The 24603-nt window shown below is 38.8% G+C and overlaps 5 protein-coding genes across 9 annotated transcripts in view; all 5 read left to right on the forward strand.

Annotated features, from left to right (window-relative positions):
- The first annotated feature begins 208 nt into the window (after nt 1–208).
- Nucleotides 209–1865, forward strand: LOC106344535 (spore wall protein 2-like). Its single transcript, XM_013783899.1, has 3 exons — nt 209–1142; nt 1233–1690; nt 1806–1865. The coding sequence occupies exons 1-3, from the start codon at nt 365–367 to the stop codon at nt 1863–1865; spliced, it is 1296 nt and encodes a 431-aa protein (XP_013639353.1). The 5' UTR covers nt 209–364.
- Nucleotides 1866–6418: 4553 nt separating this feature from the next.
- Nucleotides 6419–8538, forward strand: LOC106343402. Of its 4 annotated transcripts, none has more exons than XM_013782599.1 (9): nt 6419–6743; nt 6838–6889; nt 6954–7027; nt 7123–7224; nt 7322–7465; nt 7562–7613; nt 7815–7888; nt 7987–8076; nt 8216–8538. In XM_013782599.1, the coding sequence occupies exons 1-9, from the start codon at nt 6610–6612 to the stop codon at nt 8235–8237; spliced, it is 744 nt and encodes a 247-aa protein (XP_013638053.1). In that variant the 5' UTR covers nt 6419–6609; the 3' UTR covers nt 8238–8538. The 4 variants fall into 4 exon arrangements, with proteins under 4 accessions (XP_013638053.1, XP_013638055.1, XP_013638052.1 ...); XM_013782601.1 differs by having other exon boundaries at nt 8221–8538; XM_013782598.1 differs by having other exon boundaries at nt 8284–8538.
- Nucleotides 8539–14494: 5956 nt separating this feature from the next.
- Nucleotides 14495–20094, forward strand: LOC106294803 (protein GIGANTEA). The gene is made up of 14 exons (XM_013730469.1): nt 14495–14869; nt 15091–15298; nt 15370–15441; nt 15518–15572; nt 15671–15813; nt 15909–16171; nt 16238–16293; nt 16370–16607; nt 16680–16830; nt 16974–18704; nt 18829–18897; nt 19069–19287; nt 19380–19472; nt 19554–20094. The coding sequence occupies exons 2-14, from the start codon at nt 15206–15208 to the stop codon at nt 19884–19886; spliced, it is 3516 nt and encodes a 1171-aa protein (XP_013585923.1). The 5' UTR covers nt 14495–14869; nt 15091–15205; the 3' UTR covers nt 19887–20094.
- An 833-nt stretch (nt 20095–20927) lies between these two features.
- On the forward strand, nt 20928–22499 carry LOC106292617. Of its 2 annotated transcripts, none has more exons than XM_013728236.1 (3): nt 20928–21072; nt 21269–22111; nt 22239–22499. In XM_013728236.1, the coding sequence occupies exons 2-3, from the start codon at nt 21552–21554 to the stop codon at nt 22306–22308; spliced, it is 630 nt and encodes a 209-aa protein (XP_013583690.1). In that variant the 5' UTR covers nt 20928–21072; nt 21269–21551; the 3' UTR covers nt 22309–22499. The 2 variants fall into 2 exon arrangements, with proteins under 2 accessions (XP_013583690.1, XP_013583689.1); XM_013728235.1 differs by having other exon boundaries at nt 21461–22111.
- A 259-nt stretch (nt 22500–22758) lies between these two features.
- LOC106343788 (putative methyltransferase At1g22800) overlaps nt 22759–24603 on the forward strand; it is a 2593-nt gene continuing 748 nt past the window's right edge. The window contains exons 1-9 of the mRNA XM_013783093.1: nt 22759–23012; nt 23117–23200; nt 23309–23387; nt 23500–23632; nt 23732–23801; nt 23886–23950; nt 24051–24129; nt 24270–24357; nt 24463–24527. Of these exons, the coding sequence (XP_013638547.1) occupies nt 22821–23012; nt 23117–23200; nt 23309–23387; nt 23500–23632; nt 23732–23801; nt 23886–23950; nt 24051–24129; nt 24270–24357; nt 24463–24527 (855 nt within the window). The 5' untranslated portion in view covers nt 22759–22820. The remainder of the gene's footprint in view (nt 23013–23116; nt 23201–23308; nt 23388–23499; nt 23633–23731; nt 23802–23885; nt 23951–24050; nt 24130–24269; nt 24358–24462; nt 24528–24603) is intronic.

Raw genomic sequence — 24603 nt, forward strand, 5'->3', positions numbered from 1 at the left:
AATGGTGAAGTGAAAGAGGCATGCGCCTTTCCTGGATTCATAATCCCTTTAGAGGTAAAGCATATAGTTTTGTAAATTTTTAGTTGTTATATAATTAAAATTTGACACTGTGACAATGGATGTACTAGGTTCTGGCTTTTGAGTATATTTCGGATTTGGGGAAAGCGTTTAGAATCTATTCAGACGACGCTAGTGAAGAAATTCTGGTTTAGATTCGAGGCTGCAAGGTCTGGAAGAGAGGATTTTGGAGTTCATGGGAGAAGGATTTGTTGGACTTCACGTAACGGTGGAGACAAAGCTGGAGGCTCTAGGCTCAAGGATGAGTCATATTGAAAAGAACTAGCGGCTTTTGAGAAGAAGGGCTATGAAAATGGAAGACAAGCTAACTTCTATTGAGAGTAAGGTGGAGCCGAGTCATGGTGAAGACATGGATTTTCGACAGTGGGACTATGGTACATATGAAGAGAAGGAGAAAGCTAATGCTGAGCAAGAGGCTGAGAAAGAGAAGGATAACATCGAGAATACTGAGCAAGAGGCTGAGAGAAAAAATGATGAAGAAGAAGGGGAAGAGAAAGAGGCTGATGACAATGCTCAACAAGAGGGTGAGAAAGAGAAGGATAACATCGAGAATACTGAGCAAGAGGCTGAGAGAAAAAATGATGAAGAAGAAGGGGAAGAGAAAGAGGCTGATGACAATGCTCAACAAGAGGGTGAGAAAGAGAAGGAAAATAGTGAAGCTGATGAGCAAGACAAGGAGGACAGTGAGAGTGAGACTGATGAGTTGAAACAATTGAAGGAGAGAAGTAGAGCACAAGCTGATAAACTGTGGAAAAAAATTGAAGTGGATGAAGAAGAGGTTGGAGGGAAACAGGATGAAGAAGAAGGTGAAGAGAAAGAGGCTGAAACCAGTGACGAAGAAAAGGAGAACAGTGAGGATGATGAGAAAGTTGAAGAAAAAGTGATGGAATCTGAGGCTGAAGGCAAAGATGATCAAGCAGAAGTTGAAGGGAAAGAGGATCAAGAAGAAGAAGTTGAAGGGAAAGAGTCTGAAACCAGGGAGCGAGAAAAGGAGAAAAGTGAGACTGATGAGGTGGAATCTGAGGCTCGGGAGGCAGAGATAGAAAAAGGAACTCCGACACCACCACGTGGGAATCAGACAGAGGAAACTCCCAAAGATGATCACAATGAGCCTCGGGTTGAGACGAATAGAACCGATGAAACTCCAACACCACCACGTGGGAATCAGACGGAGGGAACTCCCACACCACCACGTGGTAGGACTAAGGCAATGGCTGCGAGGAGACTAGTGACAAGGCCTATAGAGGAAGAACCTGTAAAAGGTTTTGAAGTTGTTGCGGAAGAGGCTGTGGAAACAGAGGGAAAAAGCATGAAGAAAGTTCCGGAAGAAAAGAAAAAAGAGGAAGAGGCTGTGAAAGTTGTTGAAGAACAGGCTGGGGAAGTTGTCGAGGAACATGCTGGGGAAATTGTTGAGGAATATACTGAGGAAGAAAAGCAAAGGTGGATCATGGTCGTTTACAAGGAAGCATCGAGTCCTTGGATCATGCATAGGTGCAAGGAGAATGCCGCTATTGCTGTACCTAAGAAGAGTGGCAGACCAAAGAAGAAATCACAGTGGGTGCAGACTCCTTTCACGGAGGGGAAGAAGCGTAAAACAAAGCCTTATTCTTATGTATTTATTAGGAATTCATGTTTAAAACTTGGTAGTAGGATGTTAAGTATTTTGGATGTTTAAAACTTGGTAGTAGAATGCTTTTGAATGTTTAAATCTTGGTGTGTTGAAACAGGTTTGGAAAACTAAGTTTACAGATGTTACCATGCCCAAAATGAGTAAGATGGATAACTAGATTTACTGGGTTTATTACGCCCCAAAACACTATAAAAGATATACCAAAAATTAGTAAACACATGTAAAACACTAAAATATATATATTATATATATATATATATATATTAAAACAAATTAAAAAATGCATTTCACATGTAAAACGTGCAGCCGTCATAAATATTTTATTATTATTTTTAACACTTAGTAATACCTATGGTAATCTTCAAGGTAATAGTAATACCACCATACACATAGTAATACTTTGGCATTGTTTACGTTTTTGTAGTAAATTCATCTCAAAAAAAGAAGGTTTGGTAGTAGTACCAATGATTTTACACTATTATTATCGTCAAAGAAGACATTTACATAAACAAATTACGAGAAATATGTATTTTGTAAAATTCTACTTACTATATTGTTAACCATTCACATATTAACAATGAAAGTTAAGGAAGTTTTTTGGGAAACCGTTAAGATTTTCTTAAACTATTGAAAATAATTAACAAAAATAGTCTAATCTATATATTTATTATTTACGTAGCCTACGAATTGAAAATAATCATATAAGGATAGTCTAAATTACACATAACGTAGTGATACATATTGGTTTCGAATTGCACATTATAATACCAGTAAAACCTAGTAATCCAAATTACACATAATAATACCAGAAAGACCAAGTAATCCAAATTGCACATAATAATACCAGTGAAACCAAGTATTCAAAATTACACATAATAGTACCAGAAATCTCTAGTAGTCCAGATTTCACATAATAAGCCTAGTAATCTCCAGTAAAACCTAGGTAGTACCTGAACCACTCACACATTCAAAATACGATGCCATACCTTCTCCTCTGGCTTTGCCTCTTCCTCTGGCTCCTCTAGCTCCTCCTCTGCCTCTTTTTCCTCTTCCACAGGATTCTCCTACTGGAAATCTTGTTTGTTGTGGTCCTTTCTTCTTGTCAAAATCTGGAGGAAGTATTTTCTTTGCTTTAACATCTTCTGGTATAACCTAATCAGACATATGAGAAACATGATATATGGTCATATGATAAGCCAAAGCCCATTGCTCCACCAAATAGTATTTTGAACAATACTCTGATAGATGGAGTTTCCTTCCCGCTGCCTTAGACATGAATGTGGCAGCAGCCACTCCATGCACACAAGGGTATTTGTCTTTATCAAATTGCTCACAACTGTAAGTATTCCTAGCAATATAAACAGTATAAACCTTGCCGTCAGTACCATGCACATTGTACTCAAGATGGAAGCTGTTTAATTCGTCAATTGTAATAAACCCCGCATCAACACATCTTTTAGACATTTCGGTTTCCAAAATAGGCACAAGCTTCAGTGTGTATGGTATTTTAGCTGTCTCCTTCCTATGGTTGTTAAACCATTCAGACATTTTTGCAATGATAACATCAAACATTGGTAGTAAGGTATACTTTCTCGCTTCCTTAATATCACCATTAAAAGATTCTATTGAATTGGTGGTGTCAACATTATACCTATCTCCTCTGAAGTAACATCTAGCCCACTTATTCTCTTCAACACTTTTGTCAAGATACGCTGCTGCACTAGGATACTTCCGGCGAAAAGCATGATAAAGGTACTTGAACTCAGCCTCCGTATAAGCGTGTGCGCATTTTCTAAACTTGAACGCACAAGTATCTTTGTTGTTATGGACGTGGGTTTTAACATTCTGAGACAAATGCCATATACAATACCCATGTTCGGCCTCAGGGAACACTAGACGTACTGACTTGATCAAGCTTTTGTTTCTATCTGAAAGAAATACCAATCTCGGGACATCGGATATCACTGATTTCAACTGTTCCACAAATCATATCCAGCTTTCATCATTCTCACCATCTGCTACACCAAACGCAATTGGGTAGTGGTGATGATCAGGATCCTGAGCAGTCGCAACGAGGAGAACTCCACCATAAACATTCTTGAGGTGTGTTCCATCTATAATGAGGACTTTCCTCATCGCACTGAATCCTTCTATGCTAGCTCCCAGGGCAAAAAACAGATACTTAAATTTGTTGGCCTCATCCACTACCACACGAGTTCTTGTGCCAATATTCGTCTGCTCCAGCATGTGCATATAACAGTATAATAAAGTAAAACTCTCTTCTGGACTTCCTCGCACTTCATTAGCAGCTTCTCTTTTTCCTCTCCATGCTGAGGTGTATGATACATGCACACCAACCCTTCGATGAACCAAATCGATCAGAACTTTAGAAACTGGTGTGTCAAATGTACCAGGATAATCTTGAGCCAAAACAGATGCAACGATTTGTGATGTAACTTTCCTTCTATCAGGCAGTGTTCTTGTAGTAACAACAGAACATGTGTGTTGCTTGATGTAACTTCTAACCGTCCAAAGATCTGTATTCTTTAGCTTTGCAACTCGCACAAACCACTTGCAGCCGTCTTTGGCTCCTCGGCATTTAACCACATATCTCGTAGTATCCGACTTACTTATATCAAACTTAAAACATTTCTGATGTGAAGCCGTCTGAATATGGACTTTTGCTTCTTCCTTGGTTCTATATTCTTGACCTACAACCAAACATGTACCATCATCCCGTGGCTGATAGACAACTCGTGGTCTTACTTCTGTATCTTCAAACACATGCTTATCTCTTTCCGTGAAATTCTCATGCATCTCAATGTCTCCGTGAAAAGTGAACACACCACCAGTACCTTCATCACCAGTTGCATCATTCTCAGTCCCATCTTCATCACCAGCCTCTCTATCAGGCAGTGTTCTTGTAACGACATAACATGTATGCTGCTTGATGAAACTTCTTACCGTCCAAATATCTGAATTCTTTAACATTGCTACTCGCACAAACCACTCGCATCCATCTTTGGCTCCTCGACATTTAACCACAAAGCTCTTAGTATCCGACTTAATTATATCAAATTCAAAAGATTTCTGATATGACGCCGTTTGACTAAGAACTTTTGCTGCCTTCTTAGTTATAAATTCTTGACCTATAACCAAATCCATACCATCATCCCGTATCTGATTAACACCATCATGCATCTCAATGTCTTCGTGAAAAGTGAGCACACCACCATTACCATCTTCATCACCAGCCTCTGTAGCCTCTTTATCAGATATACCGACATAGACATCAGTTTCATCATTCTCAGAACTATCCTCATCACCAGCCTCTATCGCCTCTCTATCAGATAGACCGACATAGCCGTCAGTTTCATCATCCTCTTCTGAAAGTTGCACTTCTTCATTGATGAACTCCACATGTAGAACACTTCTACACTTCTCATGATTTACTTGCAGTAGATAACCTAAAACGTCTTCATCATTCCAGATGTATGATGGATTGTATGAATACAATACCATTAGAAAGTAACTAATCTTCACTTGCACCTTAGATTCATCTACCCTTATCTTTCGGCAAATACGCTCAACCAAACCATAGTAAATGATCTCCTCCATTGATTTCCTAAACACAATCATGTGGATTTCATCTTTTCCTTCACCATCTCCCGAGATCCATTTTATTTCAGCTCCATCTTTCATATAATATCCCTCATAATCAAAACAAATGATTGTGCAATACGGATTTTGCATTTTCCTGAAATAAAATAGAATATCATTAGAATTATCATTATTAAGATGCTTAGAATTAATTCTCACACCGTACAATCTTCTCTTACTAATACTAATTTAATTCAGTACTATACATAGTAATACTAAAAATACTAGTAAGAAATATCAATATAGTAATCCTAATATTTCCAGTAAAACTTTTTTGCTTTAGTAATACTAGTTATACCAGTAATACCTAGAACTTATCCGTGTACTAACTTATCCGCTTTTAGGACGATATTGTTAGGATTTTACATTACCCATGATGTATAATTCATCTTAAATGAAATTACACACATAAAATCAACAAAACACACATAAAATATACCCAAAATCTATAAACACAGTTTTCAAAATCTTTTTAAACCTCTCATAATTTTCATTGATCTTCTTTTTTTTACACTAGCCGAGATATGCACTTGTTTCAATAACATTTCAGCAAAAAATTCATCAAAAACGGACGTTGAAAATACCTGATAGCCCTAAACACAGTTTTTGAAATCGTTTTTAATCTCTCAAATTTTCATCATATCTTACTTTTTTAACGTTACCCATCATATACACGATATTTAAATGTAATATCACAACAAAAATCATCGAAAACGAACTTGAATTGCCTATTTTTGAGCTTCAAATATCGCTTATGGAGGATGAGAGAAAGAGAGGTTATACGATGAAGAAGGAGACATGTGGGTCAGGAAAAATCTGATTGGTTAAGGTTGTTTTGTGGGCCATGTAGGTGATTGAATTTTGGTTGGTTTATTTAATTGGAATAATAAATGAAAGACTAGTTTGGGGAGTGTGCAAGAATAAAAGAGTAGAGTGAACGGAGAGGGGGCAGTAAGAATTCATTTAAAGGAGTTAATCCCCCGAAGGGAAACATACTATATTTAGAGGCATTGGCGTTACAAATTGTCCATGAAATGAACTTAGGGGTCCGGTTAAACCGAAATAAACCGAATCCGGTTCAGTGTGACTAATCAGTAACGGAGGATCAGTGAAGGACGTGGCGCTACCTTTTCCACTGGTTTCGCTCCTTTGGAATTCCAATTCAGTTGAAGTTTCTTGATCATCAAACATCGTCCTCAATCTCTGCAATTGTGAGTTGTGGTTTAACAAACAAAAAGAAAATGGCGACGAATAGTTTAGTGACGGGACTGAAAGTGTTCTTACCGGTGATGTTCTGCGTCATGCTCGCGACTCTTATCTACACCATCATCACCGATGGCCTTCCCGAACCCGACCGTCGTGATGTCTTCACCCCGTACTAATTATATCCTCTCTTCATGTTCACATGTATTAATATTTACTCTCTCTCTCATGTTTGTTGGTTGGTTGGTTGGTTGGTGTCTCTTCAGATGGTTCGCTACGACGATTGTGGATTTCTACATCAATATCGTTCCTATTGCGGTACGTTATGTTGATTTCTAGAATCTTGATTGAACGGTTTGATTGATGTTGGAATCTTTTCAAGGTCTGGATTGTGTACAAGGAGTCTACATGGTTTGGTTCTATTCTCTGGGCCATTCTCCTCATCGTATTTGGAAGGTACATCACTCTTATCAATTTGGTTCATGGACTAACATCATCCTGGAAACATTTATTATTTTGTTGTTTGTGACTATTGGAATATGATTTGGCAGCCTGACGACGTGTGTGTATCTGTTTATGCAACTGCTCAAGCTGACACCTCAAGAGGCTTCTGAAGATCCTATGTACTTCTTGTTACTCCGTGATTCCTTCAAGTATGTGTGTGGCTCTCTTGTTGTGAATTCATAGCTTCATATTACTATCATCTCTTTAGTCATTCATGTTAATGTAAGTAATATGTTGTTTTGTTAGGGATGGAGTGGGTCCCAGAGACAAGAAATCTCTTGTTGTCACTGCAAGATTTGTGTTTGGTGCCTTAGGCTGTGTCATGCTCGGAGCTTTGGTTTACACCTGCTTGACTGATGGCTCTCCTTTCCGCATGGAGCTTCTTTACCCGTCAGTTTTCTTTTTTTTCTTTTGTTCATTGCTGTGTGTGTTTTGAATCATCTTACACCGTCTCTCGTGATTCCGTCCTTCAACTTTATCTCCTAGGTGGATGGTGGTTTTACTGGTTAGCTTCTACATTAATGTCGCTGTTTTATCAGTAAGTGTATCTCTTGCTCCTATTTTGTTTTCTACAAAACTCTACGAGGCAATCTTGGACACTGGAGTTGTGCTTTGGATGTTCATTAATAAGCTCTCATCATATTTCTGGTCTTGAGATCATAGTAACACCTTGCATTAACTGTATTTTTATATACGTTTCGCACGTCCATGAACCATTTACTCTTTTTATATTATTCAGGTTTGGGTTGTGTATAAAGAATCTAGCTGGATCATTGGAATCCTCTGGGTTGCTTTATTACTATCTCTTGGAAGGTACAATATTATCTTAAAAGCTTAACTCTTGAATGATCCCTTCATCACCCATAATAAGGAGAGTTTTCCTCATACATGTGATTGTTGTATTTTCTCAGCTTTGGCACCAGTGTAGTCATTGTGGTGCAGCTATTCCGTCTCTCTCCCCTTGACCCGCTATACCTCGTTCTGGTGAAAAACAGCAATCGGTAAGTTCGGTATATGCAATAAAAAAAAAACTCTTCTCCTCTAAGATTCAATGTAATTTAAGAAGATATATATTCAAAAGTAGCTCGTCAACATATATACTGCTTATAATTCGTGTTACATTTGTTGTGTTGGAGGAAGCAAAGAACAAAATAAGGGCTAAGTTAGTGAACTCTCTCTCTCTCTCTCTCTCTCATGGGTCATGGCAGGGCTGGAGATATGTATGAGCGCACTCATTCTGCGGTTCTGCGTATGTGAAGCTTCCTGATTTCATTTTTTTACCACATTAAAAAAAAAAAAAAACATTTCTTTATCCACCCACCCACCCACACAATACGCGTTTGTATTACGCATGCATTCCCAGAAATATGTGGATAATTATTCTGTATATTGTTTCCTTTTTATGCGACAGACAACTATGCCGTTTGCCTGTTTAATAAAAAAGGTTGTCGTTTGTTTGGGCATGATGGTGCAAATGGAACCATGTAATCGGACTTTTTTGGGTCATAGACCAGACATGGAGTAAGCTCTTTTGCTACGGATCATTTTGGGCTTCTAGCTAGCCTTTTGGTTTTGTCCAAAGCAAATTGTTGGTTATCTATTTCTCAGGCAATGAATACTTAAAATGACAGAGCATAATTTAAGCTTATAATGAGGACTGAAACGCATTCATGCTGACAACTTGAATTGGTGATTACTAGATACTTGAACTAACTGAATCAATGGGATTTGAACGGTGAAGATAAAAGCGACTTGTAATTATTCTGTCCTGCTCAAATGTTTCTATAAGCTTTTTTAAAAAAAATTCATGTTAATCTATGCAATTTAGATATCAGTCATAGCCATTGACATGAATAAGATGAATGGGATTAGCTTAGGCGGTGATGTGTTGTACGTTGAAGGAAGTTTGAGCATGAGAGAATAAACCGGTTTGAGAAATGTCAAGGAACGAATCTGTATCTGAAGAATCTTGATGATAGCGTTGATAATGAGAAACTCAAGGTCAAGGAAATGTTCTCTGAGTTTGGAAATGTAGCCTCTTCCAAGGTAATAACTAAAAAAAGTCCATGCAGCTGAATGAAATTGTTAAATATTTTTATTCTTCTCTTTTGATATCTGTCTGAACTAAGATTTATAACAATACAGCTGAGTGAAATGGTATGGGAAGATGATAGGAAAGAAACCACTTTACATAGCGCAAAGAAGATATATAGACAAGTACACTTACAGGTTCCTTATTAAACTCTCTTCAAGTACACTTACAGGTTCCAATGCCTGGTACACATCATCAACAACAACAACAACAACAAGTAAGTTAAGCTAACAGAGTTTGGTTTATATTTTTTAGATAATCATGAAAGGGATTGGATTGATATTGGCAGCATATGCACTGTAATTTGAGCCCTGGAAGGAGATATATGAATGGTGCGGGTAACGGGAGGAACGGAATGGATTTGAGTGTTTCGCAAGGAACCTTACCTCCTCCAGTCATGCATTTGCCAATTGATGCTTCTTCAAACATCACGAGAAAGCTTCCTTACTTCCATTCTCTAAGCTTACTTTTCTCTTAGCTTCCGCTAGTCTTAGCTGATCGCTCACGGGTTTTCCCCTCTCTCCCTTTTTTCTGCGTTTGCTTTTACATTTAATGTATATTTCTGAGCATATCTCTAACTTTAAATATCTTTTAAAGTAGACGTTTAAAGAGAGTTGATAAAGATTGTCTTGCTCATTTATCTTTATACTGATTTGGTTGGAGACAGATGCTTGGAGAGCGACTTTACCCCACTTGTGGAAAAGCATGAATCACTTCACGTGGCTAAACTCACATGAATGCTGTTGGAGATGAATCAAGCCGATATCTTGCACCTGTTGGAGTCAGAAGAGGCACTCAGGTCTAGAGTTTTTTTAGGCTATTTTGATGCACATGATCACGATCTCGGTTTCTCTACCACCGACTGAAAATCTCCCCACCTCTATTTTTTTCTAGTTTAATTTTTGGAGCATTTCTTTTAGTGTTTTTAGCAATTTTTATTTTAAACTTAGTTTACGTTTTTTTTGAAACTTTTAACTTAATGTGGTTGGTCCATTTTATTTAGAGTCTTTAACGCTGCATGAAATTTAAGTTGTTTATCATTTGGTAGTCATTGTCAGCAACAAGAAGCCACTCAATCATATATGGTAACAGTTGAGTGACATGATGGTGCGAATCCAAACGTGGGTGTTTTCTGTAAATGAATTGATTCGAATGTGTCCTACTTGAAATTTGTGGTTCTGCAGTCGACATGCTTGATTTCAGTTGTATACACACGAACTTCTTTTAAAACATTTATGGTTTTAAAATCGGAAATGAGCAAAACTGAATGATTATACCATTTTAATATCGGAAATGAGCAAAACTGAATGATTATACCATTTTAATTTCATAACAAATGGTTTGATATGTCGTTGATTATAATGGTTTATGTTGATCGAATACCGAACAAGAGCAAGAATCTAATTCATTTTAGTTTTTTCGGAAAACACATGTTGGCATATAATATTAGTTTTGCTGAGACTTCTTGTCAGATTTTTTGTTTTTATTAAAATATGAGATGGTACATGCAATGAGTGAATGAACAATCTCTTGTTCATGTGAAATATATTATTAAAAGTCAACATCAGTGCTCTATTTTTCAAATTGACTATACTTATAAAATGATTGAACAAAGAAGAGATGGTGAGTGGATTTGATACGTGTCACCGGCCAAAATGTGGATGCCCCTTCTCATTGGAGCTTCACTAGCCGACCTTTGCCTCATCATTTGTTGACTTCACTCACCTTTTTTACATATTTTTACTCAAAACTCATTTCTTTCGGTTTCTAGATTGTTCCACCCACTTTGTTTCTTTCTTTGAAACTTAAATTCATTATATCAACGTAGTGAATGAATTTATTTTCGTGTGTTTGTAAAATTTTAATCGAATTTAGATCCTTTCATTTATTTGGTGTTTAAGTCAAGATGAAAAATGGATCCTCATATACAAGGAAACACCCGAACTAGTCAGCTTTGGTGGTAAAGGGGTTGCGGCTATAACTTCCGGTATCCAGATTTAATTCGCTCTGAAAATGACTATTTATAATATTTGGATTCCGGGTCGTACCAAAAAATATGCAAGGAAACTATTTATGAAAACACCACATCTAAATTATGATAGTAAAACCAGGTAATATCTAATAAGTAATGGTGGTGTTTAAAAAAAAAAAAATCTAATCAGTATTGGTGAATTATACATTTAGATGTATATCATAAAAGATCAAAGTATAACCTAATGAGTGAATCAAGTTTGAGTTTAGTTTTATTAACGTTCCGTTTTGAAATCTACCTCGGTTGGAAAAATGTTCGATTCTCTTATATTATATTGATTACTGTCACGGTTCTCCAATGAAAAAAGTATGTAACATAATAATAGAGCAACACTTAAGACGAATAAAAAAGACTGTTGACAATGTAAGGTGTAATGAATATCTCGCTCAGTAAACCACAATAGAATCGATTCATTGGACTATAACTTAAATTAAATCTAAAGAAATGTCTACCGTCTGAGAGCTTACGACTTTTCAAAAAGCTTTTCTGAAGTTTTGTAAAAAGTTTTCTCCACCATAGTATCACTTTTAATAGAATATGGTTTAAAACATGATATAATAACAAAAAGTAGACACGCTAGCTTTATCAGACCTGAATACTCTTTAGATTAACAATTTATTTTTCACAAAGGTAAATAGTAAACAAAAATTGAAGCTAAGTTCAATGAATAAAGCTTTTGTTGCCACTCTTAAAAAGTTTGCAATGACCTTCACAAGAAACACAGTCTGATAATCAATAATAATGAATATTTATTTGTTGTACAAGTTTGGTTATTACAAGTATTTACAACAATCATACAACTGCTTTCTGAGTCGTTATAAGTCAACTGCTAGAAAATATATAAACATGCAAGAACAGAGAGAAATAGTCAATGTCATTTAGAACATGGGTGTGGTGTTATCTTAGAGGTTAGATCGATACATCTAGCATCCCTTCTGATATCACATCATTACAACATATATGTGCTTTATATGTTGAAACAATGATAGCTTCCATAAATTATTAGGAAGAGAAAATGATGTGATGTATGTTTGTTTATTTTGTGCGTTAATGCTTACGAATCAACCATTGAACTAGTCGTGGGCGTATTAACCGAAACTCGAATCCGAACCGAAAACCGAATAAAAAAAATCGAACGGGTTTAGGATTCAACCAGTCCGGATATCCGTATCCGATTGGTTATATCGATACCCGAACCAATTACCTGAAGTACCAGAATATATATATTACTAACCCTAAACTTACATCTTCCATTTTCATTCATATTTCTGTTTTCACCTTCTTTAACGTATATGTTCAGTACATACTTAAACTCATTTTATGATTGATTACATGTATGAATCACTATATTTTGTGATATTGATTTATGTTTGATTACAAGTAGGATTTGCGATTTGTTTTCTCTTTGTTCTTTACACAGGCATGAGCTCAAACATTCATGATTATCCAGGTTTGATTTTGATGTCTCTTTGATCTTGATTTATGAATAGATGGATTCTTTACCATTTTCTATTCAAGATAATACAAATAGAAATTACACGAAGAAAAAGAATACAAATTCGTGTTCCTCAACGTAATAACAAATCAGAAAGATCATAAATCTTATATTATGTTGTTCAATCTTCTAACTTCAACAATATTGTTTCTGGTCTCACAAAGTCAAATCGAAGATATATAAAATTTTATTAATATTTGTTACACAGTTCGGTTATATCTGAAATAACTCGAACCCGAACCTTAAAAACCCGAACCCGATCCGAAGTATAGAATAATCTGAACGGGTTATGTACCTCTCTATCCGAAAACCCAAAAACTCGTAGCATCCGATCCGAACCCGAACGCCCAGGCCTACATTGTACCATTAATTAGCAAAAAAGTAATTACACATAATATGTTCAAAGAGTCTATAGCAAATCAGCAATATCAACCGATCATAAATTTGAGGTATAAGAAAATTTCCATTATTTATTTTTATTTCTAATATTCAATATAATTAAATATAATAATTATTTTTTTCAAATTTTAAAATAAGTTATATTAAACTTTAAAAGTAGTTACAGTGCTTAACAACTAAAATAAATACATAATTGTTTTCTTATTAAAATGGCAAATATTTCAGCCCAGTTACAAGTCTCCACGTATGGTTTAGAGCCCATCGCATACATATAGAAGAGCATGACCATGAAAAGCCCACAGTTATGTTCCATGTTCAGACACCAACCGGCCAGCCATCCACCAGAGTGTGGACCCCACACCCACGAATCGTATGGTAGATCATACAATATATTGCTGGCATCCTGTTGCGCCACGTCTTCGTTAGGAGGAAGATCAACGTCCATATATCTCTTGCTCCTCTCTCATTGGTACACATCGTTTTGTTATATTTCAACTTGTTTATGTGGTAGAGTGGACAAGTGGGAAGAAGAAGATAAATATCTAAAAAGAGTGCGGGCCTTATATGTAGTCTTGAGATATTTTCTCGACGAGCTGTCTCCACGAAAAGCTGCCCCGTTAATCAATACCCACCATCAGACGGCTCGAATCTCTTCAGGTCAAGCTGCCCAAAAACTTTGTTGAGGAATTTGTGTGGGACTCATTCACCACTGAAATCAACGGCGGAAATTTCGAAGGTGTACGTAACACTGCGTAGCATCTGAATATAGCTCCTCTGAAAATATCTAGGGACACATGTCACTTAGCTTTGTAAGAAAAGCAATTAACTAATCACATGACAGAGCTTATATAGTTAAACTAATAAAAAGGAGGAAATAATACAATCATGACCACCTTTAAATAAATAAATAAATTTGATCAAAAAAAAAAAAAGACCACCTTTAAATAATGTAATTAACGGGGAAGAGTTTATTTAACCGATCTCACCATACAATGAATTAGAGTTTTTATTTAAATAAACAAAAAATAAGCTTATTTATTATCTATACACAATTTTACTGGTAAATTTTTGTTTTGTCCAAAGTAAAAGAAACATTTTTTTTTTTTAAATTTAGAATATACCAAATTTTGAAGTAAAACAAAAATAAAATCAGACTTTATAATATATTTTATAACTAAAAATTAAATACAAAATTAGTTGAAATTAACTGAATTTGTATATTTTTACAGTCAAAAATCGATTTGAAATATAAAATTAAATTAGTTAATTTACTGAGAAGAAGAAAAAACAAAGGTAAAAGCTTCAAAAAGAAAAGAAAAAACAAGGGGGATGATGCAATGTAATGTATGTGAGAAGGGAATAGTAAGTATGTTTGATGATGGCCATGGGGACATGGAGGAGGGGTGAGATCTAAAATGAGAGAGCATAAAGAAAGGGGGGTCGTGGTGGCAAAGGCAGAAGAAGAATCGGCACGCCACGTCAGGGTCGGGGAAATCTTAAACCGAGTGGAGAAAGCCTCCAAAATCTCTTTCTCTCTTGCTTTCCATTTCCACAACAAAGACACAATCTCTCTCTCTCTCTCTCTCTCTCTCTCTTTGTGTAATAATAATAATAATAATAATAATCCTCCCCAGAAAACCATTTCCCTGATATTTCTTTCTTTCTTTCTTTCCTCCTAAATCTTTTTTCTCTTTCACCACTGATAGTTATCCCTCATCGATTGTTTAGCTCTCAAAATAAGAAAAACTAGAGAGAGAGAACCAAACCTTCTGACAGGTCCGTGTTTGGTTTCCTTCTTCTTCTTCTTCTTGTATGGTTGGTTCTTCAGATGATATGAGATCTTGTAGTAAAATTTTGACGAATTCTTTGCACTTGCATTTTCTCTCAAGCAAAGATCTGTTCTTTATCACTGTGTTCAATTCAAATAACCACAATCTTGTCTTTTCTTATATCTGATTGAGATTGTTTTCTTCTTCTTGATTGTGTTGTATCTACAGGAAGGAGCCAATATCAGTTTTAACCAGCCCTTGTATAAGAGTGATTCCCTTTTTTTTTCATAGAAAGAACTCTCGATTTACTGTATTAGAGTAGATCAAGAACCATTCTCTCTAGATGACATCGCCTACTTCATCTGAGAGGTGGACCGATGGTCTTCAGTTCTCTTCCTTGTTATGGTCTCCCCCACGTGACCCTCAACAACATAAGGTACTTAACAATAATAAATAAAGCCTCAGATGTCTCATCCATGAACCGGTGCTGATTGTCTTTCTCCTTAGGATCAAGTCGTTGCTTATGTCGAATACTTTGGTCAGTTCACATCAGAGCAATTCCCTGATGATATTGCTGAGGTACTTGTTCGTGTTTTTATGTTGCCTTATGAGTAGTAGTGGTGATATACTGATTTTACAAATATTTATGTATCAGTTGGTCCGTAATCAGTATCCATCAACTGAGAAGCGCCTTTTGGATGATGTGTTGGGTATGTGTGAGCTTCTCTATCAAACACTTTATGATCCACACGCTTCTTTGTTTTGAATGTTCATATCTGATTCTCTGGCTTGTTGTTGAAAACAACAGCTATGTTTGTCCTCCACCATCCTGAGCATGGTCATGCGGTCATCCTTCCGATTATCTCATGTCTCATCGATGGCACCCTAGTGTACAGCAAGGAAGCTCATCCCTTCGCCTCTTTCATTTCTTTAGTTTCCCCAACCAGCGAGGTAAATAAGTTTCTCAACACTGTCTTTCATGGAAACTCTTTTTTTTTTTTTTTTTTTTAATGCTGACATACATGCGTGTTCACAATCCTTTACAGAATGACTATTCAGAGCAATGGGCTTTGGCGTGCGGAGAAATCCTCCGCATTTTGACTCATTACAACCGTCCCATATACAAGACGGAGCAGCAAAATGGAGAAACGGAGAGCAAAGCTTCAACTAGTGGGTCTCCTACGCTTTCAGAGACTAAGGCTGTATCGCCAGGACAGCATGAAAGGAAACCGCTAAGGCCTTTGTCTCCATGGATCAGTGATATACTACTCGCTGCTCCCCTTGGTATCAGAAGTGACTACTTTCGTTGGTAAGTAGATTCTGTTACTTTGATTTGTACTGTGCTTAAGCTTCAACTAATAGTTTATATCTACAGGTGTAGTGGTGTTATGGGTAAATACGCTGCTGGAGAGCTCAAGCCACCTACCATTGGTGAGTTTCCATCACCTGTGACTATTAGAATGGGGTTGTGAGTTGCGTCTTATAATTACTTTCCTACTTTTTGCAGCTACTCGAGGATCTGGTAAACATCCTCAATATATGCCTTCCACGCCAAGATGGGCGGTTGCTAATGGAGCTGGTGTCATACTGAGTGTTTGTGATGACGAAGTTGCTCGGTATGAGACTGCTACGTTAACAGCCGTTGCTGTCCCTGCACTTCTCCTTCCTCCCCCAACGACATCCTTAGATGAGCATTTAGTTGCTGGCCTTCCAGCTCTTGAGCCATATGCTCGTTTGTTTCACAGGTAGTGTTTCTGAACACATCCTTGTGCTTCCTGGAGTCATATTTTGTTCTCACTCTCTTGTTCAACTGTCAGATATTATGCGATTGCAACTCCAAGTGCTACTCAGAGACTTCTTCTTGGACTCTTGGAAGCACCTCCGTCTTGGGCTCCAGATGCACTTGATGCTGCTGTACAGCTTGTGGAGCTCCTTCGAGCTGCTGAAGATTATGCATCTGGTGTAAGGGTAAGCGTAATAAGAATCCTTTAATCACTCTCAAGAAAGATGATTGTGTCCCTTCTTCTCCACTTTGAAACTTCATCATCAGCTTTGATATGTCATTAAAAAGGATCAACTCTGATCACACAGTCTCTTTTTCTTTGATGTAGCTACCAAGGAACTGGATGCATTTGCACTTCTTGCGTGCAATAGGAATCGCCATGTCTATGAGAGCAGGCGTTGCTGCTGACGCTGCAGCCGCTTTGCTTTTCCGCATACTCTCGCAGCCGGCACTGCTTTTTCCTCCGCTAAGCCAAGCTGAGGGAGTAGAAATCAAACACGCTCCTATTGGTGGCTACGGTTCAAATTACAGAAAGCAGATAGAAGTTCCTGCAGCAGAAGCAACCATTGAAGCCACTGCTCAAGGAATAGCCTCAATGCTTTGTGCTCACGGTCCTGAAGTGGAGTGGAGGATCTGCACTATATGGGAAGCTGCCTATGGATTGATCCCTTTAAACTCCTCAGCGATTGATCTCCCTGAGATCATTGTCGCCACCCCGCTGCAACCTCCCATCTTGTCATGGAACCTATACATCCCACTCCTCAAAGTACTTGAGTATCTTCCACGCGGCAGTCCTTCCGAAGCATGCTTGATGAAGATATTCGTCGCCACGGTGGAAACAATCCTCAGCAGAACTTTCCCGCCAGAGACTTCTATCAGGAAAGCTAGAGCGAGTTTAGCCACGAGATCATCAGCGACCAAAAACCTCGCTATGGCTGAGCTTCGTGCTATGGTCCACGCTCTCTTCTTGGAATCATGCGCTGGCGTGGAGATAGCTTCGCGCCTGCTTTTCGTTGTGTTGACTGTTTGTGTTAGCCATGAAGCGCAGTCTAGTGGGAGCAAGAGACGGAGAAGCGAAGAAGATGCTACTGCAGAGGAGAATCAAGACAATCAAACTAGTAACCGTAAAAGTAGGAACGTCAAGGGACAAGGACCTGTGGCGGCGTTTGATTCGTACGTTCTCGCTGCTGTTTGTGCTCTTGCCTGTGAGGTTCAGCTGTATCCTATGATCTCTGGAGGAGGGAACTTCTCCAACTCCGCAGTGGCTGCAACCATTACAAAGTCCGTGAAGATAAACGGTTCATCTAACGAGTACGGAGCTGGGGTTGACTCTGCAATCAAGCATACACGCCGCATCTTAGCGATTCTCGAGGCGCTCTTTTCGTTGAAACCATCTTCTGTGGGGACTCCGTGGAGTTACAGCTCTAGCGAGATAGTTGCTGCGGCCATGGTCGCAGCTCACATCTCCGAGCTCTTCAGACGCTCAAAGGCCTTGACGCATGCGCTGTCCGGGTTGATGAGATGCAAATGGGACAAGGAGATTCATAAAAGAGCGTCGTCTTTGTACAACCTCATCGACGTTCACAGCAAAGTTGTAGCATCCATCGTCGACAAAGCTGAGCCCTTAGAAGCGTACCTTAAGAACGCACCGGTCCAGAAGGATTCGCTGGCTTGTCTTAACTGGAAACAACAGAACACATCATCAGCAGGAGGGTTTGGCACAGCAGCGGTGACGTCCACGTCACGCAATGAAATGGCTCCGAGAGGAGGTAACCATAAGTATGCTAGGCATTCGGATGAAGGCTCAGGGAGTAGATCTTCATCAGAGAAGGGTATCAAAGATCTGCTGTTGGATGCTTCTGATCTAGCGAATTTCCTCACGGCTGATGATAGGCTAGCAGGGTTTTACCGTGGTACGCAAGTTCTTTTGAGGTCGATACTTGCTGAGAAACCGGAGCTTTCTTTCTCCGTTGTTTCGCTGTTGTGGCACAAACTGATCGCTTCTCCTGAGATCCAGCCCACAGCCGAAAGCACCTCTGCTCAACAAGGATGGAGACAGGTAAAAGCCTCAGCATTTCTATTTCCCCATCTTGCTTATACTTAACCGGAGCTACTTATACTTAACCGGAGCTAAGCAAGGGGGTAAACTTCATTCACTGATCATCATATTTCTCATGTACCAGGTAGTTGATGCACTATGCAATGTTGTATCCGCAACGCCAGCAAAAGCAGCTGCAGCCGTTGTTCTTCAGGTCTATATTTCTCTCTGACTTTATTTACTTAACTAATAATATTGAATAACACACCTGTGAAAAGCCTAAGATCAATCAACCATGGTCTTGTTTAAAGATTGTATATGTATTTGAAGGTTTTACTTTTATGCTCTAGTATGTTGAATGGTGGGTCTTGTGTTATATATACAGGCTGAGAGAGAGTTGCAGCCTTGGATAGCGAAAGATGATGAAGAAGGCCAGAAGATGTGGAAAATAAACCAAAGGATAGTGAAAGTGATGGTGGAACTCATGAGAAATCATGACAGGCCTGAGTCACTGGTGATTCTGGCAAGTGCATCTGATCTCCTTCTGAGAGCAACTGATGGAATGCTTGTCGATGGAGAAGCTTGTACATTACCTCAACTTGAGGTAATAATACTATACAAATACAACTTTATAGATTAGATTGTCCTTGACACTGGAAAATCGATTTTTGACTCCAAAAAAACTTTTTTTTGCAGCTACTTGAAGCTACGGCAAGAGCAATACAGCCAGTGTTAGCTTGGGGACCATCTGGACTAGCAGTGGTTGACGGTTTATCCAATCTATTGAAGGTAAAGCATGAGCCTCTACCTATGGTTTCATGTGTTGATCAGTAAAACAAACTATGGCGCTGACTTTTTGATTCTTTATAGTGTCGTCTGCCGGCAACAATACGGTGCTTATCACACCCAAGTGCACACGTACGTGCCTTGAGCACATCAGTACTACGAGACATCATGAACCAAAGCGGCATAACCACCAGCAAGGCAACTCCAAAACCACCGCCAACAATAACAACAGAGAAGAATGGAACGGACAGCCCGTCGTACAGGTTCTTCAACGCGGCGGCAATAGACTGGAAAGCGGACATACAAAAGTGTTTGAACTGGGAAGCGCACAGCTTGCTGTCGACGACAATGCCGACGCAGTTTCTTGACACGGCGGCTCGGGAATTAGGATGTACCATATCAATGTCGTCCCAATAACACGAGCAGCGCCTCTTTAAATGATTTGGAAGTAGACCAACCAATATGATGTTGTTACTTTTGTATTTAGTATTGTGTGATGATGAGTGACTAACGCAATCATATTCCGACCGGTGCGGTCTCTCGGGTCTCTACTCTATATAACTCGAATCTCTCTTCGTTTGTACATTTTTAACATGATGAAGCAACACAAACCCTCTTTTCTTAACTACAAGGTATCTAAACCGCAATGTATGTTGTGTTATTTCTTGATTCAAGCTGACTATGGCTGCATTATGTAACTACACGTATAGCATTATCCAACTCTTTTAAGACCTGAGTTCACTCGGTAAAACACAAGAATAGCTACTAGCGACTACTCCGATGAGGCTGGACAGAGGAGAAGAGTGTTCTCTCTCTTACAATCCTTTGACGATGCTATTGAATGAAAGGGGTAAAGTGAAACCAAATGTGCTTCTTAGTCGTTATCATACGCAAGTTAGTAAGTGCATGGTCGTCCTTCAATACACTTAAAACTAACCCTGCGGATTTAAACCGAAATAGCCGAGCCGAACCAATATTTTTGGTTTGAGTTTGGTTTAATTCGAAAAGTTTTCGAAAATAGTTTGATTTCCGGTTTGGTTTGGTTTGGTTCGGTACTCAGCTATTTTGTTTTCCTAAATAAGCAAATTATCAGAAATTAACTAGGGCTCCGATTAGAGAATAGGCTTTGAAGACTTTGAAAGTCTCTAAAACCAATCACATTACTTTAAAAGTGCCATAACAGTAAAAGTCATAAACAATCGCACCCTAGAATAACTAAAGAAATCAAACCAAACAAATCGAATTTAACAAATTTAACAGAAAAAATATCCAAGTTTTTAAAAATAAACTGCAAACCGAAAACGGTTATTAACTAACCAAAAACCGAACCAAGGCAGATTTGTTGGTTTAATTCAGTGGGATTGTACCGAACTAACCGAACCGGAAATACCCAACATAAGAAAAAAAGGAAACCGGGGGGAGGTACTTTAAACACTAAAAAAATATATAATTAAAATGTCCTAGTTTTCATCACTCTCTTCTCTTCTCTTCTCCTCTCTCTCATCGCCGATTTGTGATTCACGCGAGAAACGAGAGAGGGAGTGGCGATCGCAACCGCAACCGCCGGCGCTGACGGAAGTCATACACAGAGCTGATCCGTCAGGTGAATTGAATCCACTACTCCCATTAGATTCATTTCCAGAAAATATTATTTCTTCTGTTTGTTTCCTGAGCATAAAAAAAAGTAGTAGCAGCGAGCGAGGAAGAAGAGGAGGTTGTGAGAGAGAGAGAGAGAGAGAGAGGATGTTATTAGTCTTGAGTATAGCTAATGCATGTTTCATTTGAACTCTTCTCCTTAGGTTACGGATCCATTCTCTCTTGGCGTTTTAGATCTCTTCCGAGTTGATCAATCTCTCATACAACCCTCTTTTCAGGGATTTCGAATTCTTCTATAGTTTTGATTGTCTTTTAACTAGCTTTGGATCCCAAATTTGGAAACTTTTTATTGAATCTGAATCTGAATCTGAATCATCTCTGTTAATAACAAACAGGTCGTTACTATATTTGGTGGTCCTCGGGTTGAGCAGGAAGGTGGACACTGTCAGCAAATGGAATACGCCTAGATGAGCAGAAGAGCAGCTAATGTTACTGGCAGTCGAAGGAGGAAACTCGGTTCTTCTCTCCATGAGAGTTGTCCCCCTTGAATCTACCAGCTGCGGCTTGTTGTTGTTGACAAAGATCACCCCTTTTCTTCAGCTGGATTCCACCAAGAACCGAGTTTCCCGCGGTTGCGCTTCCTTTTCTTGTTTTTCTTGTGGTGGCGTTTCCGCGGGACTCGGACTCGATACCACCACCCCATGTCCTCTTAAAGTAGAACCTGTGAAGCAGCCCGTTGTATCGACTTCACCACCAGAGTCTGTTGCTGTTCCTGAAAATGGCAAAGACCACCACGACGCAAATAAAGCTGTTGATGATGACAACGCCACCAGCAAAGAAGCTTTCAAACTCTCGTTGAGGAGCAGCTTGAAGAGGCCGCCCTCTGTTGCGGAGCCACGCTCTCTTGAGGATATTAAAGAACACGAGCCGTTGAGCGTCGACGATGCGAGCGACCTCACCGGTGGAGACGATACGGGAAGGCGGAAAGTGCAGTGGCCAGATGCTTGTGGTAGTGAGCTCACTCAAGTTAGAGAATTTGAGCCCAGGTAACCCGTCTTGTTGAGCAGACCTTTAAATGTCAATACAGTTGAAACATCACATTGTTTTATTATCCTCTGCTATCCTTTTGATTTAGTGTAGCTATTTTAATCAACTTGGATTTTTGGTGGGCAGTGAGATGGGATTGTCAGATGAAGAATGGGAGACGGGAGAACAAAGGACATGCTCATGTGTAATCATGTAGATCAAGAAATCATCGGTTATCATTCGTTGTACTCTTTGTGTGTATCTCTCTCACAGTTTTCATTCAAACATTGTGTATTTAGTATATGTTATTACCAGAAAAAGAAAAAAAAAAAGGGTCTCATCAAGGTTTTGTTGGCTTTGTACATTTTCCCCATGTTTTTGACTGGCAAACTACTTATTCACAGTTTATTTTCCTCTCTATAAGAGAACAACACATCCATATAAGATGCAGAGAGCGAGGGAGAAAGTCGCAACCACAAGACGTACGCCAACAAAACTATGATCCAAAACACTTGACTATAGAGCTCAATACAATTAGGAAGATAATAATGTGACTAAAAGCTATTTGACTGGGATTAAACTTAAGTGTGAGGGGAACGTAAGTGTAAAATGTAAAGTAAGAGAGTAAAGATGAAATTATAGATAAATAGTAGGGACCGAAATGAAAAAAAGGACTTGGGACTTAGAAGAAATCTACCGACGCATTCCCGGTGCGGCTAAGGAACAGAGATGCGGAGGATCAATTCACTGTACGGTCGAATTAGGATTCTTAAGAGAGTATTCGAAAAACCTACGAAGCAATCTCACGCATTCTTGGCGTCTCGTTCCTTCTCTACTGAAGGCGGTTATGGCGGTGAGTCTCAGCAGAATAGCAGCTCCTCCAGGGTGAAGATCTTCGATCGAGAACTCAAGCGCGTACATGTGCAGTGCTCAACATTCATCTTTTAACATTTCTCCTTTTCAACTAGCCAAAGCTTTGTTTTCTAAATTTTTGGGTGTTTTTGGTATTTGGGATGGGATTGAAGCGTGACCGAGCGGCGTGGCTGTCTCGCAATAAAAACGACACCTTTGTCGACGCTGTTGCTGAGAATCTGCTCGACCGCTTAGAGGTACACTCTTTTGCTTTGATACAAGACTAAGAGTGAGCATTACGCTTCTCTTCTCTTGTGACTTGCATTTCTTGATTTGATTCCTCTGCGCTTTTGCTCTTTTCTAAGGATTGTAAGAAGAGTTTTCCCTCTGCCTTGTGTTTGGGAGGTTCTCTTGGTCCTGTCAAGCGTCTACTACGTGGTCGTGGTTAGTTATCTCTCTCTCTCTCTCTTGACTCTCTTGGTTTGTTTAAGTGTATTTCCATCTGCATTAATTACTTGAATGTTTATGATGATGGTTTTTGGCTTTGGGTGCACAGGTGGGATTGAAAAGCTTATCATGATGGATACCTCACATGACATGATTAAATCATGTAGAGATGCTCAAGATGATAACTCCATCGACACATCTTACTTGGTTGGTGATGAAGAGTTTCTCCCTATCAAACAGAGGTAACACCAACAACAACGCTAATGTATAATCTACCTTTGCTGCCGCTCATCAGAGTTCTATGTCAACTACTGATATCTGGAATATGTTGTCATTTGAAGTTCGGTTGATTTGATCATAAGCTCCTTGGGGCTTCATTGGACAAACGATCTTCCAGGTTCCATGATACAGGTTGCTTTTTTTGCCTGTGTATGTGGTCAATTGGTTTGTCCTCTTGAGTGAGATCAATAATGTGTTGTTTTTTGGATTGTGCAGTGCAAACTGGCGCTGAAGCCTGATGGCTTATTTTTAGCAGCGATTCTTGGTGGAGAAACTTTAAAGTTTGTTCATGTCTTCCTTCTCAATATTGAAATACCTTGTTCTTTGTTATTATCTTTTTTTTTTGTTTGCTGTAAAATCAATCCTTTTCTTTTTTATCAGGGAACTGAGAATAGCATGCACTTTGGCTCACATGGAGCGTGAAGGGGGCATTAGTCCCCGTCTATCTCCTTTGGCACAGGTGGGTGTGTGTGTGTGTGAATCTTACAGCTTGACAATAAATATGTCGGTGATTGCAATTTGTAGATGACAAAACCAAAGAGTTGACTTTGTATCATACTGAGCTGAAGAACATGGCTTATCTCTCTATTTTGCTTTCAGGTTAGGGACGCAGGGAATCTCTTGACCAGGGCTGGTTTTAGTCTCCCTGGGGTTGACGTTGACGAATATGTAGTTAAATACAAGAGTGGTAAAAAAAACTATTCCACTTTTCTTCGTCCTCATTGTTTTGGTTTGTATATATCTTCACCTTCTAAGATTTCCTTCCTTCTTCTTTGATATCTTTATTACTCAGCGCTGGATCTTATAGAGCATCTTCGTGCAATGGGTGAAACCAATGCTCTTCTCCACAGGAACAAGGCTAGTTTTCTATCTTTCTGTCGAGACTTCTCTCACTTCTGACTACTGCATACATATTTTTTCTTAACCAAACCCC

The sequence above is a fragment of the Brassica oleracea genome, chromosome C5 (genome assembly GCF_000695525.1).
Source record: "Brassica oleracea var. oleracea cultivar TO1000 chromosome C5, BOL, whole genome shotgun sequence".
NCBI lineage: Eukaryota > Viridiplantae > Streptophyta > Magnoliopsida > Brassicales > Brassicaceae > Brassica > Brassica oleracea.